Source organism: Vulpes lagopus, chromosome 12 (genome assembly GCF_018345385.1).
Source record: "Vulpes lagopus strain Blue_001 chromosome 12, ASM1834538v1, whole genome shotgun sequence".
Lineage (NCBI taxonomy): Eukaryota > Metazoa > Chordata > Mammalia > Carnivora > Canidae > Vulpes > Vulpes lagopus.
This window is the reverse complement of record NC_054835.1, coordinates 56,188,089-56,213,755: the sequence shown is the minus strand read 5'-3', so window position 1 is coordinate 56,213,755 and position 25,667 is coordinate 56,188,089. Positions and strand designations below refer to the sequence as shown.

Below are 25,667 nucleotides of genomic sequence, written 5' to 3'. Positions count from 1 at the left end.
AGATCATGGTGATGGCAGTACAATCCTGTGAATATACTTAAGAAGAAACATTAAATTGTACACTTCAAAATGGTGAATTTCATGGTTTCTGAATTATATGTCGATTAGAAAGAATTTGTAAAGCAAGCTCCTACAGAGGAAAGTGAACATGTCCATTTAAACATCCCCCCAGACAGTTATGCTGCATCCCCAGACACACATGAGGAATGGTGTCTGCTCTGTGACAGACAGCAACCTGCAACCACGCAACAGCTTACATGTACCCCTTCCCCTTTTTTTGCATTGCATCTTCTAGGAAAATACTAGCAAAAATCCTCTCTGGTAAATATGTGTTGTTGTTATTGTTTTAAAAGAGTTTTTGTTCGTTTACATGTTAGATTCATTTTTAAAACTTTAGACAATTTTTAACTCATTTTATAATAATTAGCTACTCCTTGCTACAAATGACAAGGTAGGAAAACTCATCAAACCAAAATGTTAAAGAAGGAAGAAAGTGCAAACCTTTTCAAAGATTCCACTAAGGCATCTCACAATTTATTGAAATGTCGTTCACAGACACATACGTGGGGTGGGCATATGCTCCCTATTACTACATAGTAGCACACACCCCATGCCCAGCAAGAATCTTCATCTGCCATACGGCCTAGTGTTCTGAATCAGGGCAGGATCTTTCAATGAGAACAGGAGGGCGAAGAAAACATTTACACTCTAGAACATGATTATAAGGAACTCGACACATAGGAATCGAAAAACATTATCTCTGAACGATTATAACTGACAGAACAAGTTTCCCTTATTCTGCTTGTTTTAAATAGATAATATCTGTAAACTTGAACACCAACCCTGGCAGATTGAGCAGTCTTAATTCTCTGATCTTCCTTCCTGAACAACATCCAACACTCCGCGGAAAGGAAAGGTGGCTTCTTCAGCCGAGTTTTCGCTCCGTCACGCCACCAGAAGCTGCGCCCCACCTCTTGGGCGCCCCGGGGTCAAATGCTTCGGTAGTCAGAGCCCCGGGCCACGATGGCGGCGGCGGCCCACTCCACGGAGAAAAACGAAATGGTCCCAAAGAACCCAAATATCACCATAACCAGGAGTTGCCAGTGAAGGAGAAGGTAGTTACTGTAGAAGAATGCCACGGCCGCACAGATGGACTGAGAAGAAACAAAACAGGTCAGAAGATGCGCACAGAGGACCCCACCGTGCCCCAGCGAGCCCTGCCACCCTCGGCACCGCCCAGAGGGAACTCTGTCAGTCACCAGCTCACAAACGTGCAAAGGCCAGCAACCATCAAGCAAGCGGCAATCTGATATTGAAAACAGTATTTTGTGGGGCGCCTGGGGGGCTCAATCAGTTAAGCATCTGACTTTGGCTCAGGTCCTGATCTCAGGGTCTTGGGATCGAGCCCCACATCAGGCTCCCTGCTCAGCAGGGGGAGTCTGCTTCTCCCTCTGTCCCTCCCCCAGGTCATGCATGCCCACTTGCTCTCTGTCTCAAATAAATAAAATCTTTAAAAATAAATAGATCAAATAGGATTTTGTGAGAAACTCGGTAATGAAATAACATCACCCGGCCAGAAACCTGCTTATCTACAGGACGAAGGGACTCTGGTACTTAGACAGGAAGGCTCTAATCTGAGCACTGAGACCAGAATGGAAAATCTCTTACACAGCAGGGGAAAGAAAATCACACCCCTCACTGCTTCTGAAGTCCAATCAGAAACGCTTTAAAGGATGCCCCGACTCTCATTTGGGAACAATCAAGAACACAATGTTGGCGTACCTGCACAAATTTGAAGACTGCAAAGGCTGGCGCACTGTCTTCAGAGTAGAGAAACCCTAAGATACTAAGCAGCTGGGTATTGAAGCAGCTGTCCCCAAGGCCCAACAAGAAGCTGCAGAAGATGGCAACTTCTTTGCTGCAGAAGAGGAAAATGAACTTAGAAAGAGTACTCTTAACAATATTTGTTAGAGCCATCTCAAATATAAAAGCAACTCCCCCATGAGAGCATTTCACTCACACGTTATAAACACTAAGAAACAAGAAGAAATACCAGACTCCATGGAGTAACAATTTATGCTCAAACGCACTCACCGTGACAGTCTGAGCAAACTCTGGTCTATGAACTATCTGGGAGCAGACAATGGGTTCGGGCAGGGCCACCCTTGCATGGTGGATCTGGACATAAATTCTACATCTATAATGAATTGGAGTGGAGTGCAAGAAAGTAAGATCCTCAAAACGGACATAACCAACTGTGAATGGACGGGACGGCCTACCCTCTCCTCACTGTTCTTCACTGCTCAGAATGCAGACCTATAAAATCTGCTCATCAGATACTTATATGCTCTGTCATAGATCAACAAAAAACACTCAGTGGGCTGAAAGGTTAAAATCGACAATTACAAAAATAACTTGGGATTCTCTATGAGCTCCTACTTAAACTAATTCTGGCTTATTCATTTAACATTTGACAGATGACCTTATAGAGAGAACAGACTTTCAGAAAATGATTAACTGCTCCATTCTGAATATCTAGCCACCCATTACCTCCCACCCTTCTTTAAATTACTAGAAAAATGACAGTCACTATACCTGGATTTGATGTAAGCACTGCTATCAGTTCCTTCAACAGGAGCAATAGGGGCATCCCCAGGCATATTGAGAAATATCAAATAAAAAGCTACAAAATGCACCAGGATGCCCAACAACACAACTGGATTTCTACCAAAACGATTATTCTTGCTCAGCAGGCCAAAGAGGCTTCCACCTACAGAACCAACGAAGTAGAGAAGAGAAAAACCCAAGGCCAGATTAATAAATCAAAATTTTGGTTCTCTGAAAAAAAAAAAATTTATTTTTTTTATTTTTTTTTTGAAAAAAAAAATTAAAATGGAAAAGCCAACAATTAATTTAATCAAGGGATATTAAAAATAAAAAATAACCATTGAAGCAGAAGAAATGTTAAAAATCAGAACAGACTTCTGGGTCAGAGGGGTAACAAGGAATGGATTTACCACCTGCCAAAAAAAGTTATACCAAAAATCTGAAGCAGTAATTTTGAAGATACAAGATACCAGACAACAAAGGGCAATAATCTCTCAGAGAGGAAGTGAAGGAGGTGAGCCCAGCTGCAGGTCTAGAGAGAAGTTGAGCTGGGCTGAAGGTGGGCAGGTGGACCCATAGGCCCTGAGTGGAGGACATGGGGCTGAGAGTCCAAGGATACCTAGGTGGCTACAGAGTTCCAGAATGGGCTATCAGAAAGGAAAGCTGCACAGAGACAATTCTAGAAATCTACAGCTCTGAGGCTTCCCTAAGTGCTGATTGGCACATACTGTGAGTAAATTAACAGAGGCCCGAGAAAGAACAGTCCAGCAGGATTAGATGTATTAGTGCCACGCTCTGGGCTGGGAAAAGTGCCTCATCCCCCTGGCCAGACAGGAAATCTTATGACTCACAGGCACTGTGCACAGAACGGTCTTCCCTCAACAGCAAGGAAGATTTAGCCCTCGTCTGAGCACTTCTCTGGTCCTGTCCAACAAACCTTAAAAGCAAGCCCTGAAAGAGTCATACTGTTTCCAAGTAAATGAACTGTAGCCAAGAATAAAGCTCACGAATATTTATAAGAATACAAAAATGTCCAGCACCCCACTAGGTGAAGTTCACAAAGTCTGGTATCTCAAAGTACCTTCTTTGCCTAGTACCTCAGGCAAAGAAGCAGGAAAGCAGGCTCCGTTATGAGGAGAAAAAGCAGGCAAATGTGGAGTTATTATATGACCCAGCAATTCCAGTGCTAGTTATATATCCAAAGGAAGTGAACACACACCTTCACATAAAAAAAATATATATATACATATGTGTTCACAGCAGCATTATTTATAATGGCCAAAAAGTGGAAACAACCCAAATGTTCATCAAATGATGGACGGATAAATAAAATGTAATATATCTGTACAATTAAATATTGTCTACTGATAAAAAAAATGTATTTTTTAAAGTATGTTTTAAAGAAATGAACATTTCTTTTTTTAAAGAAAGCACATTAGCAGTTGCCTGCAGAAGGGCAAGAAAAATGTACTAAAATTAGATTGTAGGGATGACTCACAACCTGTGACTATATTAAAAAACACTGACCCATACATACACTTTAAGGGGGTGATGTATATGGCATGTGAGTTACATTTCAATAAAGTTGTAAAAAATTTTAAAAACAACCCAGAACGATTACAGATACTAGAATGGGCAAAAACATCACAATAATTACTGTAACCATATTCTACATAAACACCTGGTACGGTTCCAGGTGTGGGCAATAAAGCAGGGAAAGAAAAGGCTGTCTGCTCTTGTCAACATGCTGATCACCGCGGGCCACTCCAAGGGTCCTAGGAGGGTTTATTGTCTATGTTCTCCCCTAAGGCCAGAAGCTCCATGTGGGCAGGGAGTCTCAGTTATACAATGGAGGCATAAGTATGTGATGAATTGGTAAGTTCCTCCTACAGGATGGTGTCCAACACACTGTTCCAGGGATCGAGCCAGTGTGGCTGAAGGATGAATACCTGCACGCATGGTGCTGAGCGCCATGAGTGGGACGAAATGTTCAATTACTACATTGTACACCCGAAACTAATATCATGCTGCATGTTAACTAACTGGAATTTGAAAAAAAAACATTAAAAAAAAAAAAAAGAATACCTAATGTGGTACAGTAAAAATCCATGTTGGTCTTTGCCTTGTCCCTCCTCCTCCCTGGCACAGAGCTCCTAGGACCCTGGGAATGTCCTCAGTGACAGGCGTGTCTTCTGTTTGTTCTCTATTACTCTTTCCCAACCATACCAGAGCTTATGCAAATGAGGTGATTGCTGAGGGGGTTTAGGGGTGGACTAGCTAGCTTCAGGATGGCTGCTGGTTGCCAGAAGGACCAAGATTTACTTAGAGGGTTGGAACCCTCAGTCCCAGCCCCTAAGCTCAGGGCAGGGGAGAGGGTTGGAGATTGAGTTCAATCGCCATTGGCCAATGATCTCATCAACTTTGCCTCTGTAATGAAATGTCCATAACAACCCCTAAATGATGGGTTTGGGAGAGCTACCCTGATTGGTTGGTTGAACATATCCACATACTGGGAGGGTAATATATCCTGACTCCACGGGGACACAGGTTCCTGTACTCGGGACCCTTCTGGACTCTGCCGTATGTGCCTCCATCTGGCTGTTCACTTGTATTCTTTATAATGAGCTTTAACAGTAAATATAGCATTTTCCTAGGGGTTTATGGGAACCTACAAATTCGTAGCCAAGTCAGACAGAAATGTAGGTAGCCTGGGGACCTGGGATTCTTGGCAAGTGGCATCTGAAGTGAGGGCATCTTTATGGGACTGAGAGACCTTGGGCCTATGAAGTCTGACAGAAACTCCAATACTTAGAAGTTCGAAGTGACTTGTCTCACTGGACCTCCAGCTTGTGTCAGAGATTCAGAAGATACTTTCCCTAAGTATTTTAAGAAAAATGCTGGAAGAGACTGTATGTTTTCCTATGTATGGTTTTGTCTGTGAATTATATGGCAAACATAGTTTTCTTAGAATGATGATCATAAAAAAAGACATACCTGTCTGGGTGAAAATAAGCAAGGTAATTAAAATTCAAGGGTAAAGAGGTGAAGTACACTTACAATATCTATAACTACAACAAAGTGATTTCATGCAAAAACGCTTTTTTAACAAACCTAAGATTTCTCCAATGCCAATGAAAATGCCAGAAAGTCCAATGAGGCTCTTCTCTTCTGTTCCAAATTTATTTACAGCACCAATACACGTTCCGTAGACACCAGAAAAGAAAGTCAATTCCAGACCTAAGGAAAAAAATCAGATTTAATTATACATTCACAATCTCCATTCCTGGTTTTTCCTCATGGCTAGCAGAATTATATATGTACACAATAAAATTCATTCAGCCTGACATGTTACTCCCCCCAAGCAGATCAGTTTTATGCTATCTAGCTGATGAAATGGAATTAACTTCAAGATGGCAGTTGCCATGTATTTCAGATAAAAATACACAACTCAAATAAGCAAAGACGGAAGAGTGTCTTTGCTCTCTGTCTTAACTCTTCTGTTAAGTCCTTTGGGCACCTGGGTGTCTTCAGTAGGTTAAGCACCCAACTCTTGATTTCAGCTCAGGTCATGATCTCAGGGTCCTGGGATCAAGCCCCACATGGAGCTCCACGCTTACTGTGGAGTCTGCTTGAGATATTCTCTCTCCCTGCCCCGCCCCCGTCCCCCTCCAGAGACACACACACATGCTGTCTCTTTCAAATACATAAATTAATCTTAAAAAACAAAAACGATTCTCTGCGTGGAGATGGGATGGACAGAGGGCAGTACATATGTAAAGTCTGTACTAGTGATTTCTAAAGTGTTTGTTGCCCTTATTAACAGCTCTCTAAGATTAATAGGAATGTAGGTTTGGCAAACCAACGCATACCATTCACCTTGCTCAAAGGCACAATGTTTTCGTTAAACTCTTTTTCCCAGAAAAATAAATTTTAAAAATTAGGGTTAAAAAATTAAGGCCAATCAGTATTAGATCTTCTACATTCCTCAAGGCTACAAAAACTTTCTGAATTTTAAAGATGTTTACCATTTTTTCTATTTCTCAAAAAAAGATGCTCATACCTATAAGGCAAATAAAGGCAAAAGTAATTGCTGGCACATTATAGCACTTTTTTCCCTTAACACTTATTTTTTAATTTACTTTTTTTTCTTAACACTTTTAAAAAAGAAACCAATCTCCTAATCATTCTGAAGATCTGAGAGTGCTCCAATGACCCAGGGTAAACCACAGAGCTCATTCCACTTCATTAGGAAGTATATGAATCTATAAAAACTTACAAGGTTACTCAGGATTATTTTCTGTAGTGTTCTATTTTGCCCTAAAGTCATCAGTTGTGCCTCCCAGGGTTCAACCCTTGTGCAGAATCCTCCTACACTGAACTTGGGCTGGCCCTGTGATGTGTTTTAACCAATGAAATGCAGAGTGATACTAGGCTCATGCCAGGGCTAAGCCTAAAGAAAATCTGGTAGTTTCTCCTTTTGCCCTTTCTCCTTTTGCACTTGGCCTCTAAGCCATCTGGCCTTCCCGCCAGGTTGGAAGGAAGGGATCATGTGGGAGGGGGTCATGCAGCCACAGAGACAACGTAGACACAGAGACAGAGAGACCCCCAGCCTTGCACTTGACCCCTTCAGACATGCAATTGGAACTATAGGGACATTGTGGCCCCAGCTGCCTCTAATAGCACCCATAAGAAACCTCGATTAAGACCATCAGAGCCACTCAGCTGAGCCCTGTCAGTACACAGAACTATGGGAAAGAATCATGCAGTGGTTGTTTTCCACCCTTTGTCATAAAGTAGCCACAGAAAACCCCATCATTAATCCCATTACCTGTATAAGCAGTTGTAATGCTAAGGAGGAGCATCTCCTTGGTGACACACAGCTTAAGAGATTTTCCTGTAAGAAAGAAAACAATTCAGGAGTGCTTAATTAGATCGTACTTAAACAAAAATCCTAAAACATTTACTTAACCCGGACACCCCTTGTCAGTAACGCCCGTAGACAAGTACAGTGGCACTGAGGTTAAGGATTCAGATGCTGAAGGGATGAACAAAATCTGCCCTGTAAATAATGTGTTTATTTCAACTGCTTCAATACATTCTAGAGTGGCCTTTCCCCCACCATATTCTCCAGCTTGAATTAAAAGAAAAACAAAAACTAAAAACCATGGAATAGAGAAAAGAAATAGAATCAAATAAAACATGACTCTTTCAACAGACTTGACCAAGGGTTAGCCTAAAGGAGTCCATGGCTGGCAAAGCAATAACATCTCAGAGGAACGAGAGGGCACAGAGCGACTTGAAGACTGGACTCCAGATCGTCACCGAGGGAGCTTGCTGACCGCACAGAGGCCGCCACACCATTTCCTGTGATTCTCAGTTCTCTGGATCTGAGGACCGAAACTTCAGTTCTGCATATTTGCTTATGACTACTTTAACATCTGTTTTTATGCTGTTCGATATGGTGGAAATCAGCAAAGGAAAATGCATGTCTAAAAACTGCACATTTTAACTGTCTCTTTGAACCTGCTTACATTTCATAATTTAAGGCCAGATTTAAACTACTCCTAAGTGAATAGTGGATCCAGGTTTTAGTTCTTGCTCAACTGCTGACTACAGAAGTTACACAAGACACAAATGCTCTGTCCTGAATTTCGCCACATGCAGAAGAGGGTATTTTTTTTATCTAACCTCACTGAAATGTAGTAAGACTAAATGCAGTATGACATTTTCACCATTTTCACGAAAAAATATATGACCAATATGAAGCTTATTTTTATTTTTTTAAAGATTCTATTTATTTATTTGAGAGAAAGAGAGTGAGAGAGAGCACAAGCAGGGGAAGGAGAAGCAGGCTCCCCACTGAGCAGGGACCCTGATGTCGGGCTCAATCCCAGGACTCTGGGATCATGATCTGAGCCAAAGGCACCTGACTGAGCCACCTAGGCACCCCTGGTCAATACAAAGTTTAAAACAATATTTTTAATTTTAAAAAATGACATTAGCAAACCATGTTTGTTTTTGGATAATCAGAAGATTTTGTTTTATAGATTTTATTTATTTATTCATGAGAGACAGAGAGAGAGAGAGAGAGAGGCAGAGACACAGGCAGAGGGAGAAGCAGGCTCCATGCAGGGAGCCTGACGTGGTACTTGATCCCAGGTCTCCAGGATCAGGCCCTGGGCTGAAGGCGGTGCTAAACCACTGAGCCACCTGGGCTGCCTGATAATGGGAAGATTTACAAAAAGAAATTTTAAAACAATCTAGAATAATACTATCATGGTGACTACCTATCGTCATACATTCATCCAAACCCATAAAATGTACACCAAGAGTGAACCCTCATGTTAAACTGTGGACTCTGGGTGGTGATGCGATGTGTGAATGTAGCAGGGACATCAACTGTAACAAATGCGCCACTCTGGTGGGGGAGGCTGTGCATGTGTGAGGGGCAAGGGAGCATTGGAGAACTCTCTTCCTCAATTTTGTTGTGAATCCACAACAGCTCTAAAAAGATGACAGAAACAACAACACAACATCATCTAGGTACAGAAATAGACAAAATGATCCTAAAATTCATACAGAAATTCAAGGGGCCCATCGTAGCCAAAACGATCTTGAAAAAGAACAAAGTTGGAAGGTCACACTTTCCAACTTCAAAGTTTGATAGTCATCAGCGGAGCATGGTACCAGCGTAAGGACAGACACATGCATCTAGAAATAAACTCTTACATTTACAGTCAATTGATTTTAGACAAGAGAATCAGCACAATTCAATGGGGAAGATCAGTCTTTTCAGCAGGACAACAAGGTGGCACGGGCAGAGGAATGCAGTTGGACTCCTACCTCACAACATACACAACAATGAACTCAGAATAGATCCCAGACCTAAATGTCAGAGTGGAAACTAAAACTCTTAGAAGAAAACAGGAGCAAATCTTTGTGATCCAGGGCCAAGCAGGACCTCAGGACAACAAAAACACATGCACAAGGTAAAAATCAAAAGGTAAATCAGTCTTCTTCAAAAATTTAGAACTTCTGTGTTTTAGGAGATACTATCCAGAAAATGAAAAGCCAACCTAAGGAATGAGAGAAAATATTTGCAAATCCTATATGAGACTCCTATCTAGAATATATAAAGAATGTTTACAACTCCATAATAAAATGACAACCCATAAAAAATGGGCAAAGGACTCGAGTAGATAGTTCTCTAGAGACATGATGCAGATGACCACAAGCACGTGAAAATCTCCACACCCTTATCCATCAGGAAAATGCCAATCAAAACCATGAGACACCACTTTACACCCACGGGGACAGCCAGAATCAGAAAGACAGATAAGGACTCAAGGAGGTGGAGAAACCGGAACCTTCAGACACGGCTGCTGGGAGCGTAAAATGGTGCAGCCACTCGGGAAAACATTTGCTGGTTCCTCAGAAGCTTAAACAGCGACCACAGACAGAGCAATCCCATGACTCCTGGATACACACACAGAGATGTGCAGATGTACATCCACACAAAAACCTGTACATGGATGTTCACAGCAGCATTATTCATGATGCCTACAAACACTCCATTCTTTGTAACATGCCATAACATGGATAAGCCTCAAAACCACGACCATAAAACCAAATCCTAAGAGGAACAAGTCACAAAAAAGCACGTATAGCACAATTCCATGTATATAAAATAATATCCAGGACAGGAGAGGCAAGTCAAAAGACAGAAAGTGGGTTAATGGATGCCTAGGGTGAGGGATCGGGGTAGTGGAGAAAATGGGAAGTGAATGTTAATGGGTATAGTAATCTCTTCTGGGGTGAAGAGCAAGTCCTATAATTGACTGTAGTGATGAATGCCCAACCCTGTGAATATACTAAATGCCAACGAGTTGTACACTTAGATTGTACAGTCTGTGAATTACATTCAATAAACCTATTCTATTAAGAGAAAAAGTATAATCTAACAGTTTAATGGATCTCCTTCCAGACTTAAAAAAAAACTTAATAGAAAAATTCATTATATATACTATTTTAAAATTTGTTTTCACATAATAAATATTTTCTAACATTCATCAAGATCATTTTAATGGCTAGAATAATCTCTTGTATAGATGCACTGATGCCTTGTTATGAAATATTTCAATTACTTTCAGTTTCTCACTAATACAGACATCTTAGCCATTAAATCTTGACAAAAATTCTTAATTATTTCCTGAGGATAATCCTATTAGTGGAATTGCCAGGATAAAGGCACAAACATTTCTAAGGCTTCTGATATTTGCTGACAGATTGCTCTTCAGAAAATAATATAAATATATCTTCCTATCAGAAATGTGGTCTTATGCCTGTAAGTACATACTCCTGATAACATGGCCAATTATTTTTATCTTTTAAAATTTGATGGAAAACTTTCAAATTTCCATTTCTCATTCTTAAGCAAATGTCTTCCCTATCATTTTAAGTCTATTAGGTTGTTGTTGTTAAGATTTTATTTATTTATTCATGAGAGACAGAGGCAGAGACACAGGCAGAAGAAGAAGCAGGCTCCCCACAGCGGGCCTGATGTGGAACTCGATCCCAGAAGCCTGGGATCACATCCTGAGCTGAAGATGCTCAACCGCTGAGCCATCCAGGTGTCCCCCATAGGTTGTTTTGACAGACGTTTTATATTTTAAGCAACCAAAGGGCACCTTTTCTCTTAATGTTTGCGTAAGTTGCTTTTACAAGGCTTTTCTCTAACCGGTTTCTTGGATTACTTTTCTAGTTTCATTTTTACATTGAATCCACTTGGAATGCAAGAAGATATAACGTTCGAGTCTATTTTCCTATACACTCCACTCCCTAACTTTACTTAAGAATCTCTTTTATTGTATTTGTAGTATTATGGACATGGGCCTGATTCTAGAAACCAGTTCCACTGCTCTTTGTATTCCAAAGTGTTCAAATGAATTCATGATAAACGTTAATATTTATTAAAGGAAAGTTCTCCTTTTCAAAAACTCTCTTGGCTGTTCTCAGTTATTTTTTTAAAAAGATTTTTCTATTTATTTATTCATGAAAGACAGAAAGAGAGAGAGGCAGAGACACAGGCAGAGGGTGAAGCAGGCTCCATGCAGGGAGCCCGACGTGGGACTTGACCCCAGGACTCCAGGATCACACCCTGGGCTGAAGGCGGTGCCAAACTGCTGAGCCACGTGGGCTGCCCCTATTCTCAGTTATTCTTCCAGATGAACTTCAAAATTGTTTCCTCAAGACCAAAAAATAAATTTTTAAAAATTTTCTAGAATTGGAGCACCTGGGTGGCTCCGTGGGTAAAGCATCTGCCTTTGGCTCAGGTCATGATCTTGGGGTCTTGGGATCAAGCCCCAAGGAGGGATCCCTGCTCAGCAGGAGTCTGCTACTTCCCTCTGCTTGCACGTGCACCCATTCTCTCTCTCCCTCTCCCAAACAATAAAATCTTAAATTTTTTTTCTAGAATCCCATCAAACATATGCATTTGGTTAAAAAATGAAGTGCTCTTGGGATGCCTGGGTAGCTCAGTGGTTAAGCATCTGCCTTCGGCTCAGGGCATGATTCTGGAGTCCTGGGATGGAGCTCCACATCGGGCTCCCTGCGTGGAGCCTGCTTCTCCCTCTGCCTGCATCTCTGCCTCTTTCTCTGTCTCTCATGAATAAAATCTTAAAAAAAAAAAAAAAGAAATGACGTGCTTTTCAGATAATCAGGAGCCTTTTCTATACAACATGCACTACAGCATCAACAGAGGGAATGTGACGATTAATAAAAAATGAAACACAGCCCCCCACCCCACAGACAGATTATTTAAAGCTTGGACAGTCTGCTTCCTGTCTTCTCTTTGGCTTGTTACCTCATTACCTCACACTCCTCCCAAGGGCCCAGGAACCAGCTCCTAAATTTTCCTGCCCTGTAGCACCTTACACAACTTGCTTCTTTGGCTGTTCCTTCTTTCTCCCCATTCAAACTAGATGGTTCAACATCCTATCACTCCAGCACCCAGTGGAGCAACCAACTAGTTCTATGATGAAACCATGCGGCCTCTGCTGTGTTAGTGCCTCATTTTACAGAAAGAGAAGTTGAGACGAAGTTCATACATCCAGGAAGGACATCCTGAATCTGGTTAGTATGAACAGGCAGCCAGGGAGATCGGGGGTTTGGTAGTGGTGTCCGAAGGGTGCATCAAGCCTTACCAAGGCTGGACGGATCATTTCATAAAACTGGAGGTCATCAATCTCCCTTTCCCTGACTCCGTGCTCACCAAGTAAGCCAACGTGGTTTTCTAGACCAAGAACGGAACACCAAGAAGGGAAAAATCTATGAAGGGGCTCACTAAAAAATATTAAACACCATCATAAATAGCTAAATTGAGATTTCTGTGGTTTGTTTCGCTTGAGCCCTTTGGTCCCTCTGATCAATAATTGACTTGTGACAAATGCGTTTCTAGGCCTGCAAAGCTCAAAGCTGGACCTTTGACTGTGGTGACCTCCCATCTTGTTGGGAGACAGTCTGGCTACATCCTTTTAATTATAGTGTATCATTATGAATGTGTTCTGGAAACATGAGAAATACATATAATAAAAGCCTGATTATGGGACAGCTGAGTGGCTCAGTGGTTGAGCATCTGCCTTTGGCTCAGGGCATGATCCCCGGGTCCTGGGATCGAGTTCCGCATCAGGCTCCCTACAGGCAGTCTGCTTCTTTTGCCTATGTCTCTGCCTCTCTCTGTGTGTCTCTCATGAATAAATAAAATCTTTAAAAAAAAAATCTGATTAAACAGCCCAAACAATAATATACTATACATTGGGAACTCAAGACTACCACACCCATAAGCATTTTCTAGAAAATGAGACTACAGGAATTATTGGCTAGAAGTTGGGTCCTTTTTGTCATCTGACTTAGGCCATGGCTGCTTAGAACAAGAATTGGCACTCTAGCCCAAGGCAACCTATTATAGTCTAGCCACAAGCACAGAAGTGTATAAGGCCCAGGAGCCTAACTGAAACAACATGACCCCAAAAAACTGCATCCCACTAGATAGTGATCAGATTCTCTCTCCTTGGGAGACAAAGAGACTAAGAGAAGCAAAGAACTGGCCCATATCAGGCCTTATGAGAACTGGAAGCCATGCTTGCCAGTTTCAGAAGGAAACAAGATGGCCATAATGGGAATCGCTGGCCTGGCCTGTCACAGTTTGGGCTCAAGTCCCACCTTAGCCATGTACTAGCTATTTGCCCCTGGGTAGATAATTTCTCTAAGCCTCAAACTTCTCTTCTATAAAATGAAGAGAATGGTAGGCCTGTGTTCTAGGACACTTACAGAGTGGTTTTGAGAATAATACAAAAGAAACGTGGAGGGAGGTTTAGCGAGGAAGAACCCTCCACAGACAAGCCCAGCTGTTCTTCCCAGTGAGTTCTAAGGAGATGGTTTGTGTGTCCTCACTGGCTGGTGTAAATTAGCTCCAGCCCCCAAGCTCTCCACACCTCCCTGGACCTCCCTCACAGGGCCCTAGGCCAGGCAGTCAGGGTACCATCCGTCCTGTGCGGCCCCCAGTTACAGAGACACTGACTGAGAAAACTACTGCCCTGCAGTGGGGCATACCTGAAAACACGAAAACCCTGGGGGATCGTCAATCCAGAGTTACCAGGGAAGGGGGTAAAGGCAAACGCTGCAGGTGTTCCTGAACAGGTCTCGCATTTCAGGCACAGAAAATACTTACTAAAGGCATCTACTGCTTTTCCCATAGTGCTCTGGGCAGACCTGAAAAAGTAAAACAAAAAGTGTTTTCCTCTGAAAACTGAAAAGAGAACAAAAATGCGATATTTTCATTGACATTCATCAAAGTTCTGTTCCCTGCATAGTCTGGCAAATATTTCCACTGCCTGCAATGCTCCTTGCTCCAGGGTGTCCCGATGGGACCCTGTCCTGGCTTCAGAGAATGAGGTGAAAGTGCCACCTGTGTGGCTCTTTATTAACAAACACCATTCTCTCATACCAAGTTGACAGCACAGATGCATGCCTGTCCTCTGCAGAAAGGATACTTCTGGCAGAACAGAAATCTCCTCCACCCTGCTATTCTCATACTGTAAAAACAGCTTATAAGAACTCCATTTCCCTCTATTCTGACTCCTTCAAAACTAAGTTGTGCAGTGTGAAAACTCTTCAAAAGCAATACCAGCACCTGTGCTCCAAGGCTGGGTGCCAGAGAAGCTACAGGTCAAAAACATGGGCTTCAGGGTCTGTGCTGTGCTTTGCCACTTACCAATCATATGGTTTTAGACAAGTTACTTCATGCCTCTAAGTTTCACTTCCCCGTTTATAAAATAGGGGCACTATCATGTAACTGGAAGAATTTAAGGAGGCCATGTAGTTTATGTATAGTTGTTAACTACGATTATGGTAAAGATATATATTTTTAAAATATTTTATTTATTGATAGAACGAGAGAGAGAGCAGGAGCACTAGGAGAAGCAGATGGAGAGGGAGAGGCAGACTCTCTGCAGAGCAGGAAGTCGAATGCGGGACTCGATCCAGGACCCTGGGGTCACGACCTGAGCCGAAGGCAGACACCCAACCCACTGAGCCATCCAGGTGCCCCAGTAAAGACATTTTTTAAAAGATTACAGCCAATAGGGTAATACTCATTCCTCTGCCATCTTTACATACTACTATTCACAAAAAAGAAAAAAAAAAGAAACCTCATGGAGATACAGGTGACTTATATATATGAATTAGCGACACAAAAAGGTAGTCTGTTTTAACCAATAGGAAAACCCTTTCTTCCTCACCATAAAAACTCACGTTTTCCCTGGAAGCAAAAACTCTAGACTCCAAGTAACCGACAGTACTCTTGTAGTTGGGATAGAATCAGGCGTAGGATTGTAGTATTTTACGTTTCGGACCCCAGATAAATAAGTAGAAACTGTTTTATATACTCTATAGACTATTAAAATACAATCAAGCCAGCCAGAAATCAGGTGCAAATCACTCCCAATTCAATTCAGTGAGATATTAAAGGGAACCATTTCTAGAATCCTACTAGATGGTCCCTGAGGCCTGCAAGGATGGAGGGGGCAGAGTAAGATCACTGTCAATCCCTCCCAAGCCCTCTTAACACCCTCCCATCTCACTCCTAGCTTACCTCTTTAAGGTCTCAACTTTGAAGGGTAGCAGAAGGTGCCACCACAAACATGCCACTTTGGTATATGGATTATGTGAAGCTGCAGGCACTCGAAAAACAGCAAATGTGGGGACAGGCTTTCTCTAAATCCCCTCATCTGCCTCAAGACAGATCCTCCAAAAGGAACTCAACTGTTATACATCACCTCTGGGAGTTTCATCAAACAGGAAAGATTGACTCTTGTCACAAGAGAGGAGACCAGACATCAACAGTGTGTCACAAACTATCACATTTCCCATCTAGTCTCCTAAGGGTCTATTCATCTTTCCAACAAATCATCTACTCTCCCGTAAGAGGCCTACATCCCTCTTCCCCTTTCCCTGTTTAGATGGCATATAAAATCTAAATTCTAAGCCATCTGGAGAATTACTCATTTTCCCCTGGGTTTCCTTCATGTATACATGAGGCATAAGTGCTAATAAACCTCTGGGTACTTTTTCCCTCCTTAATCTTTATTACAGGGGTCTCGATTAAGAACATAGGAGAGTGAAGGGAAAACAAAGTGTTTTTTAAAAGATTTTATTTATTTATTCATGAGAGACACACAGAGAGAAAGAAGCAGAGACACAGGCAGGGGGAGAAGCAGGCCCCATGCAGGGAGCCCAACATGGGACTTGATCCCGGGTCTCCAGGATCACACCCCGGGCCAAAGGCGGTGCTAAACCTCTGAGCCATCCGGGCTGCCCAAGAGAGTGAAGGGAAAATTATCTTTCGTCCCCTACAACCTAAATGTTACCTCCTCTCTTTCTCTCCCTCTGCCTCTATCTCAAGACCCTGAGATCGTAACCTGAGCCAGAAATCAAGAGTCAAATGCTCAACTAAGCCACCCAGATGCCTCCCTTAGATGGCTTCTAATCACACTAAGAATAGAAGCTGCAGGGACACATGGGTGGCTCAGTGGTTGAGCGGCTGCCTTCAGCTCAGGGCGTGATCCCAGGGTCCTGGAATTGAGTCCCACCCACGTCAGGGTCCCTGCAGGGAGCCTGCTTCTTCCTTTGCCTGTGTTTCTGCCTCTCTCTGTGTCTCTCATGAATAAATGAATAAAATCTTTAAAAAAGAAGAGAAGCTGCTGTCCTGCCATAGTCCTGCTCCCAGAACTAACTCTCTACTGCAGATGATCCTACTTCCACTCCCTCCCTGTGCTGAGTCCCACGGCCTCCCTGCAGCCCTGGCACTCACCACACTCCTTCCCACCACCTGGCCTTGGCAATGGCCTCAGTGAGCCACCTAGCCCTCCATCACCTCCCCTCCTTAACACTTACTTTGCAGTTGTACATGTGTATTGTCTATACCCCCTCTAAAATTAAGTGGCACAAGAACGGGGACTTATCTGTCTTGTTCACTGCTGTACCCCTCAGGTTTAGAAGGGGGCTGGCACAGAGTCTGCACTATTTATAGAATAAAAACAAGGAAGCTTCAAGTCTGGGAAACAATTCAGGAAGAGAATATACTAAAAGGACTGAGCAATACTCCTCAGCACTGTACCTTATCAGTTATATGATCCACTGTCTATCCACAAAGTTCCTTGAAAACAAGGATGGGCTGTTTTTGCACAGCACCAACATCTGACATTTACTAAACCAACAGGTATTTTAATTTTTGCTGAATCTGTGATATTCCTCTTCAAAGATTCCTTTCCCAATATTTGTTAGTTTACATTATATATATATTATATATATACATTATATATACGTATCATCTTAATACATATAAATACGTATCATCTTAATACATATACATATATACAAACACATTTAACCAAAGATTAACACCTCTCTTTTGCTTTAATTTTGAATGCTTAATGATCCCATAGCCAGACAATTTTAGGCCTTTTTGAGAATGACAAGGCAGCACAGAATGCTCAATGCTATTTTAACAATAAATAAAAAGCTATAATGGATGCCTGGATGGCTCAGTGGTTGAGCATCTGCCTTCAGCTTAGGTTGTGATCCCAGGGTCCTGGGAATGAGTCCCACATCAGGCTCCTTGCGGGGAGCCTGCTTCTCCCTCTGCCTGTGTCTGCCTCTCTCTCTGTGTCTCTCATAAATAAATAAATAAAATCTTAAAAAAAAAAAAAAAAAGGCTATAACTTCATCTTCACAATTTACTGATTCACAAAGCAAAACAAAACTGTCAAAGATTTCTCATTCCCCGTTCCTCAGACCTCGATACTACCCGCAAAGAAATCATCTGTGATGTTTTAGTTTTACTTATAATTAAAATAGGCTCAAGGTAATGCACAGTGTTTTTGAAGAATAGAGCACTGTATACCTGTTTCCCCATTTGGACTACTCTGGAAGAGCATCCATGTAGGTTAGTGAAAAAACCCATCGCAGTACAGAAGGGCACGGGTGTGACTGAGGATCTTCTGTGACAGCTGTGCATAGCCCTGTCACTCACCTCTACCACATGCATGGAGACATCTTAGGGCTGGATCAGAAAAACCGTAACTAAGGACAAAGACTGTCTTCTATTTAACTCTATAAGCCCGTTTCTTTGTATATTAAAGCACACAGGAGGCCAGCTGAATTGAAAGAAGAAACTGAGGCCCAGAGAATTAAGGGGATTATGGCTAATGTCCAGGGTCTGACAACGTGTCAGCCACAACCTGGGGGTCTGGCTCAGATCTCCTGTAAGCTTTCCCCTGCCTCTCCCTTCTTTTCCCTTCTTCCGCCCCACAGCTCCCCATCTTCTTTCTCATATGACTGGCTTTAAAACCTCTCCCTCAGGGCGCCTGCCTGGCTCAGTCAGTAGAGGCTGCAACTTTTTTTTTTTTTTTTTAAAGATTTTATTTATTGAGAGATAGAAAGAGAGAGCACCCATGCATGTGTGTGTGCATGAAGGGGGTAGGTAGAGAGAAAATCTTCAGCAGATCCCCCCTCCCCGCTGAGCAAGGAGCCCAAGGAGGGGCTCGATCCCATGACCCTGAGATCATGACCTGAGCTGAAATCAAGAGTCGGATGTTGAACCCCTTAGCTGGCTGAGCCACCCAGGGGCCCTAAGCCTGCGACTCTTAATCTCAGGGTTGTCAGTTCGAGCCCCACGATGGGTGTGGAACCTACTTAAAATAAATAAATATAAACAAAGCTTTTTCCTAATGTCTGCCCAATCCTGGATGAGTTAGGGCCACAAAGGGTTAGTAATCTCTACACTACATCCACTCAGAATATATTTTCAAATAAAAAGGAATGTTGCCAACTTCTTACTCATTGACTTCCAGGTCCTGGTCATCAGAAGACTCATCTTCTCCCAAGACATTTTCAGAATCTGGCTGTCGAATGAGAAAGAAAAGAACTGTCCCCACAAGGCTAATCACTGTCAGGGCAATAAACACTGTTCTTCGATCACTCTCTGGAGGAAGAAAAAAAAAAAAAAAAAGCAGATAGCACTGGACACGCAAACAATTCCAGACTTAGCATATGTTCAGAGGTGGTTTAACACCATCCTAGAATTTCCTTGTTAAATGTTTACTTTATTGCATTAGTGAAAATCTCAAACAAGAAACACCACCACCCAGAATACCTCCACCTTTGTCTTAGAGTTAAAGAAATACTAATAAGCCAAAAGAAAAACAGCACAATAAAGTAATCATTCTTTTAACCAAAGAAGCATACAGACAAAACAAGGGTTCAAAAGTCTAACAGGTGGGCAGCCCGAGTGGTTTAGCAGTTTAGTGCCACCTTCAGCCCAGGGCCTGATCCTGGAGACCCGGGATCAAGTCCCATGTCGGGCTCCCTTCATGGAGCCTGCTTTTCCCTCCACCTGGGCCTCTGCCTGCCTCTCTGTGTCTCTCATGAAAAAATAAAATCTTAAAAAAAAAAAAGTCTAACAAGTGACTGCTCATACATAGCATAACCTTCTCTTCTACCTTGAGATGCCGCCTGAAGTGTAGTCGTAAACTAAAACCCTAGCTTAATAACAGAAGAGAAAAAGTTACTAAACACTGAAATCTGAGAGGACTTAAGGCAGCAAGGTTCATTAGGACCATCTGAACAGAGCAATAATGGATATTTTTAGAGAAACTATTATTATCCTTTGAAATGTGTGAATAAAGCGAAGTGAGTAACACAAACCTGATATTTGAGTTTTTCCTTGCCAAGCAAAATATATGTAGAGATTTCCAAAGAATAAGCTGGAGGAAGAAAAGGAAGAATAGAATGCTGAGGGTTTATTTCTATATTTATAGTCTTTACAGCAGTTTTTCCATCATTTGTTAAAGAAAGAAATTTTTAAAGCATATGTGACTTTAAAAGTATCTACCTGTCTTAGATCATTTAAAAGTATCGACTCCACCCTCTTCTGAAAAAATGACCCAGATGGAATTGTTTCCTTCCACGTGATGGTGACCTGATTCAGAACCACCCTTCAAAGACTTGACTCGCTTTGAAACATGTGATTTATTGGCACCTGGAAATGACTACTTGGAAACAAGGTTATGCTACTTCTCAAAGGCTATATTTTAAAGAATCTATGGGGAGAGGGAATCCATGATTCAGTTACCTGCATCTAATTAGATACTTTAGCATACTTTCCCAGAGAAGGAATCATTCACTTACACTCTGGTTTCTTAATATACACCCCCTTACAGATGAAACATCCGCATTTATAAAGATATATTAATACCACAATTTTAGGCAATATCCACAAGGATAAATCCTCAGGACAGATACGATGACAGAATGACAGTTTTTGTTTTTCACTTAGGATATATATAATATGCTGTATCATTCAGCATTGATGGAATTAATCTCACTTTTTTTTTTAAGCTCACTTATTTTTAAGTAGTCTCTACACCCAATGTGGGGCTCGAACTCATGACCCTGAGATCAAGAGTCATATGCTGCCCTGACTGAGTCAGCCAGGCACCCCTCACTTTTAAATTTTAATATATTCATTAGTAACTACCAGGTGCAGCTCAGTGGGAAGGATGTGGTCTTTGGAATCCAGATAAGGATGGTTTAAATCAGATCAGTTACTTCACTTTTAAGCCTCTGTTTTCTCATCTGCAGAACACAGATAATACTACTACTGGTCTCATGAGGCAGTGAGGATTACTGAGATTTAGTAATGAAGCCAAAAGTCCCTGCCTGAAACATAGCAGATGCTAAGTACGTTATGGTTAACATTTTTTTCTCCTTACTAATCATGAGTCCCAGTAAGGCAGATCCATGCATTTCATGCAATTCTGTAAAACGTTAAATCTGCATCATATGCAGCTAGGGACTCAAGTTACCAAACACGGAAGACAGGAATTTTCAACACAACAAAGATCTAAAAAAATGCTGGGACAAAAGAATTAAAGAAAAGACTGAGCTGCAGAAGGATTATTACCTAGATTGTAAGAGTGCCCAGAAAATTCCACTGTTTCTCCCAATTGTGTGCTCATCTGAATTTATTGTCAGGCAATTTCCTTGTGCTGTCCAAAGCACTGAAATTCAAACCAAAAGTTTGTCAAGGGAATGAAATCACTTAGCTTCACACACTAAACACACGATATTCTTAAATAAATTCCAGAACACAGAGAAAATAAACATCGAGATGCTTACCGGCAGCTGCAATTCCAATGAAAACAGAAGCTGTGTAGAAGGACCATGGGAGAGGCTGGATAAAAACGGCAATGTACATGCTAAAATGTAACAGGTCAACGCATTACGGTCAAACAATACCTCATACAGAATGCCAATTATGCCTTCTAGGAATCGATTCTGAGGATTCCCTTTTTTTAAAAGTCAACCTGTAAATGACTTCTCCAGTGTTGCGGGGGCAGGGGGGACAAATTTCACCTACTCATTTCTTAATTCACTATTCTGAATTTGCGAGATCGGACATGGAACAAAGGTTTGCCATGGGCCTTTGCCAATAGTTCAGCACGTGCTGGGACTGTAGTTCTATGACCCAGAAAAAAAGCTTAAATTATCTCAGTTGAGGGCGGCCCGGGTGGCTCAGCGGTTTAGTGCCACCTTCAGCCCAGGGCGTGATCCTGGAGACAGGGGATCAAGTCCCACGTCAGGCTCCCTCCATGGAGCCTGCTTCTCCCTCTGCTTGTGTCTCTGCCTCTCTCTCTTTCTCATGAAAAAATAAAATTTTTAAAAAGTTTATCTAAAAAAATAAAAAAATAAAAATAACAAAGTTTATCTCTGTTGCATTCCTGTTAATCAATTTGATACAAAATAAGATTATTCCATGGGAAATCTAAATTTTTTCAACTCTCATAGAAAGAGATTTTGAGATGCTATTCTTATTAATAGTAAAATCACAGCAAGTATGCACACACGCCATCACATTAAAACAATATGGTAATACCTGGGCATCAAAGAGAGAACCAAATCCCTAAAATACTGCCTGCATTTGGGACACCTCGGTGGCTCAGCAGTTGAGCATCTGCCTTCGGCTCAGGGCATAATCCTGGAGTCCCACATCAGGCTCCCTGCATGGAGCCTGCTTCTCCCTCTGCCTCTGCCTCTCTCTCTCTGTGTATCTCTCATGAATAAATAAAATCTTTAAAAAAAAATACTGCCTGTATTCTATTCAATCCAAGTCAGCAAATATATATATATATATATATATATATATATATATTTTTTTTTTTTTTTTTCGTTTAAGTAATCTCTGCACCCAATGTGGGGCTTGAAACTACAACCTGGAGATCAAAAGTCATGTGCCTTTTCGACTGAGCCAGGCACACACCCCCAAGTCAGCAATTTCTTATGAAAAGTTTACTATATGCTTGAAAGGCGCTGAGGGTGTTTGAATTAAATTAAAGAAAATCACACTACTCACCTGTAAAATAAACCACTTGCAAACATAGAGAGCTGAGGTCCTACAATGGCCACCACTGATGGTGTAATCAAATTGGAAGCAGAGAACACTCCATAAATAATTGCCATGCTGTACATATAAAACATTAAAAGGAAAAAACAAAACTCTTGAATCATGGTCTCAAAAGTGCATTTTTTTCAAATATATTTAGCGTCTATAGATTTTTCTTTGCCATAAGCATTGATTTCTTTAGCCAGAATTAACAATAATGCTATCAGTAAGCTGAACCCTACGCTGAAGCTTTCACTTACACAAAATCCTGAAGTCTCATCAAATTTCCCTTTGAATCAGCTTGCCTTGGACAATACGCTTTTAGTGAACAAGTAAATTATGACCGCTAACATATAACATGTAACAAACACGGAGCCAACTGTTTTATGTATGTTTTCTTTATTAAACCTGACAGTTCTATGAAATTTTATTATTATCACCCTTACTCTACAGAAAAGAAAACTGAAACACAGAGGCGTTAAGTTACTTGCCAAAGGTCTTGCCAAAGCTAGAGAGCTGGTGAATGGTGGAGCCAGGATCCTATCCCTGGTAATCTCACTCCAGAGGCTCTAGTCAACCAGTCTGCTCTACTAACTTAGCTTACAACTCCTGCCAACTGCATGAAACTTCAGTTACAAATAACAAGCACAGGGTTATCACTTGCTTAAGCCAGAGCTTACTTAACTCAACCTAATGGTCTCACTTGAACATTATTTGGCTACTACAGACCCAGCCCTCGTACGTATGTCTCGTAGCAAAGTGTGACTAAGACCACTGTGAGGGTCCTGAATTCATTTACTAGATGCTATTTACAAACCCAAAGTAAATTATTCTTTGGCTTCCATGATCCTTTTAAATAGTAAACATTCTTTGGAATTGGAAGACAAAGCTCTACAAAAAACAAAAACAACAACAACAAAAAAAACTGTGGTATTATTAATCGTCTAAAAAAAAAAAAACAAAACCCAGAGGTTAGCATCCCTCTATTCTCAAATGTCATATACAAGATTAGGTTTAGGATACGTAACAAAGAACCAAATAAGAGCTGTGGGGAAAGAGGGATTGGTCAGCATCTTATAGTTAATGACAGAGAAATTAAGAAACCCGTGTTTATAGCCATGTGTGCATTACATTCCCAGCTTCAATCATATGTACTGACTCATGAAGGCCTTTTAGCTCTTCATTTTCTCTATGTCTAAAACTGGGACAAAACATGTCAACAAAAATCTAAAAGCTCCTGGTGACAGTATGTTAATCGTTACAAAATTACAAAGACGGGAGGACTGAATGTTTCAAGAACCCTATAAAACATGCTCTGTTTAGAACTGAGAAGATGTAATTATGACAATACTTGGGTGTTTGTTAAATGCCAGGCACTGTGCCAAGAGCTTTATATGCATTATCTGAGCAAGGAAACGGGGCTCAGAGAAGCCACTGGCCTAACGCAACACGGTCTTATGTCCCGAAACCAGGATTCCAAACCCGGTGTTTAATTCCTCATGAAATCTAAACTCATCACCGTGATTGCGTTCTCCCAAGCGGCCCAGATGTGGAGACAAGACAACTCCTAATTCAACCACAGTATTAAGGCTGGAGATTCTGAAGATTTGGGGGGACTACTATCATACATGAAGTAAAACCAACCATAGAGTACAATACCTGGTATATCCACTGCCATGAAAATCTGTGCTATTTAAGCTCCTGATGACGGTTTGCTGCGTGGAAGACAGAGCTCATCAGTGAAAACATTCTGCAGTCTCCCTCCCCATCCCCACCAAAGTTTGTCTCCGAGGACGGAGAAGGAAGCACCTGGCAAAGTGAAAATCAAGATACTCCCTGCCTCCCGTTGGAAAGTCAGCTAGGAGACAAGCAGCACTAGACAACAGGAAAGGGGCAAACCGAGGGCCGGGGAGCGCGGAAAGCTGGGCTGTAGCTACGCCTTGAGGCTTCCTTCTCAATTGTCCCAGCACTAACGTGGACCTTAATGCAGGCACGAAATGACAGGTCAACCTGCAGACCCCAAGTCAGGTCAGAGGAATAAGCGGTAACTGCTCGACACCCCGACCCGATGCAATATTTACTACAAACCGTCTGACACGTGAAACCGAACTGAAGCACAGAAAGCCAGGACAGGCAGGTGGGAAGATAGAAGGTGAATTTCAGCGCGCTGCTAGGTACGATGACTGTTTATTATTGGGGTTTTTTTTTTGGGGGGGGTGGGGAGAGGCGTTAGGAGAGGCACTTCGGAAGACGGAGAACAAATCCCAACTCACCGCCACATTCCCACAAGTTTGAAAGGCGGTGAACATAAACATAAAGGCAACTCCTAAAATAATAATGTTGAAAAGCTTTTTGGATTCCGGGGACATTGTGGCTCGGGCTGGGCCGGAGGTCAGCAGCTCCTCGGGGCGAAGCCGCTGACGATCCTGGGGAGGGAGACGAGGCGGTGACAAGAGGCGGCAGATGCACGGGCCAGGCTGCCAAGCGGTGCGCGTCCAGCTCCCGGAGCAGAACCGCGGCCCGAGAGTGGACTCCTCGCCACGGCGGCTAGGACATTCCTAGGACCCGATCCGAGCAGGGGCAGACCTGCCGCCCCGAGACGCGCCAACCACTTCGCGGCTCCAGGTGGAAGGGCCTGCCCGACGCAGGAGGGGGCCAAAGACGAGGTACAGCGGCCGGAGCGGCCCCGCCCGCCCGGCCGGCCCTGACTCACCACGGGTCAGGCGACCCGGTCACCTGACCGCAGCCTCCGCGCCCGCCGCTCGGCCCGCTGGGAAATGTAGTCCCGCGCCGCCCGAGGCACGCAGGCGCGCCGTGACGGGGGGAGCGGGGCCGAGCCCGCGCGCCCCAGCGGGGGAGGGGCTATTAAGCGGACCCCGGCGGAGGAGTGGGGAAGCGCGGGGAGGGAGCCCGGCGATGTCGCAGCGGGGTCCGAGAACGCTGGAGACCGCGGGACAAACGGGGGGGCGGGGAGGGAGGAAAAGTACCCCCCCTGGTAGGGGCGGGAACCTTCCGCGGAGGCCCGAGCAGAAAAGCTGCGTGGAGCTCGGATACGGCCATG

General features: G+C 42.7%; 1 protein-coding gene across 1 annotated transcript; it reads right to left on the bottom strand.

Moving 5' to 3' along the window:
* Nucleotides 1–512: 512 nt before the first annotated feature.
* On the bottom strand, nucleotides 513–25,314 carry MFSD11 (major facilitator superfamily domain containing 11). Its single transcript, XM_041724034.1, has 13 exons — nucleotides 24,880–25,314; nucleotides 24,266–24,321; nucleotides 22,577–22,684; nucleotides 21,343–21,422; nucleotides 21,128–21,224; nucleotides 19,870–19,928; nucleotides 19,003–19,147; nucleotides 14,336–14,376; nucleotides 7,436–7,501; nucleotides 5,719–5,844; nucleotides 2,596–2,770; nucleotides 1,783–1,918; nucleotides 513–1,154 (listed from the first exon to the last, which is right to left on the bottom strand). The coding sequence occupies exons 1-13, from the start codon at nucleotides 24,973–24,975 to the stop codon at nucleotides 990–992; spliced, it is 1,350 nt and encodes a 449-aa protein (XP_041579968.1). The 5' UTR covers nucleotides 24,976–25,314; the 3' UTR covers nucleotides 513–989.
* Nucleotides 25,315–25,667: the final 353 nt, after the last annotated feature.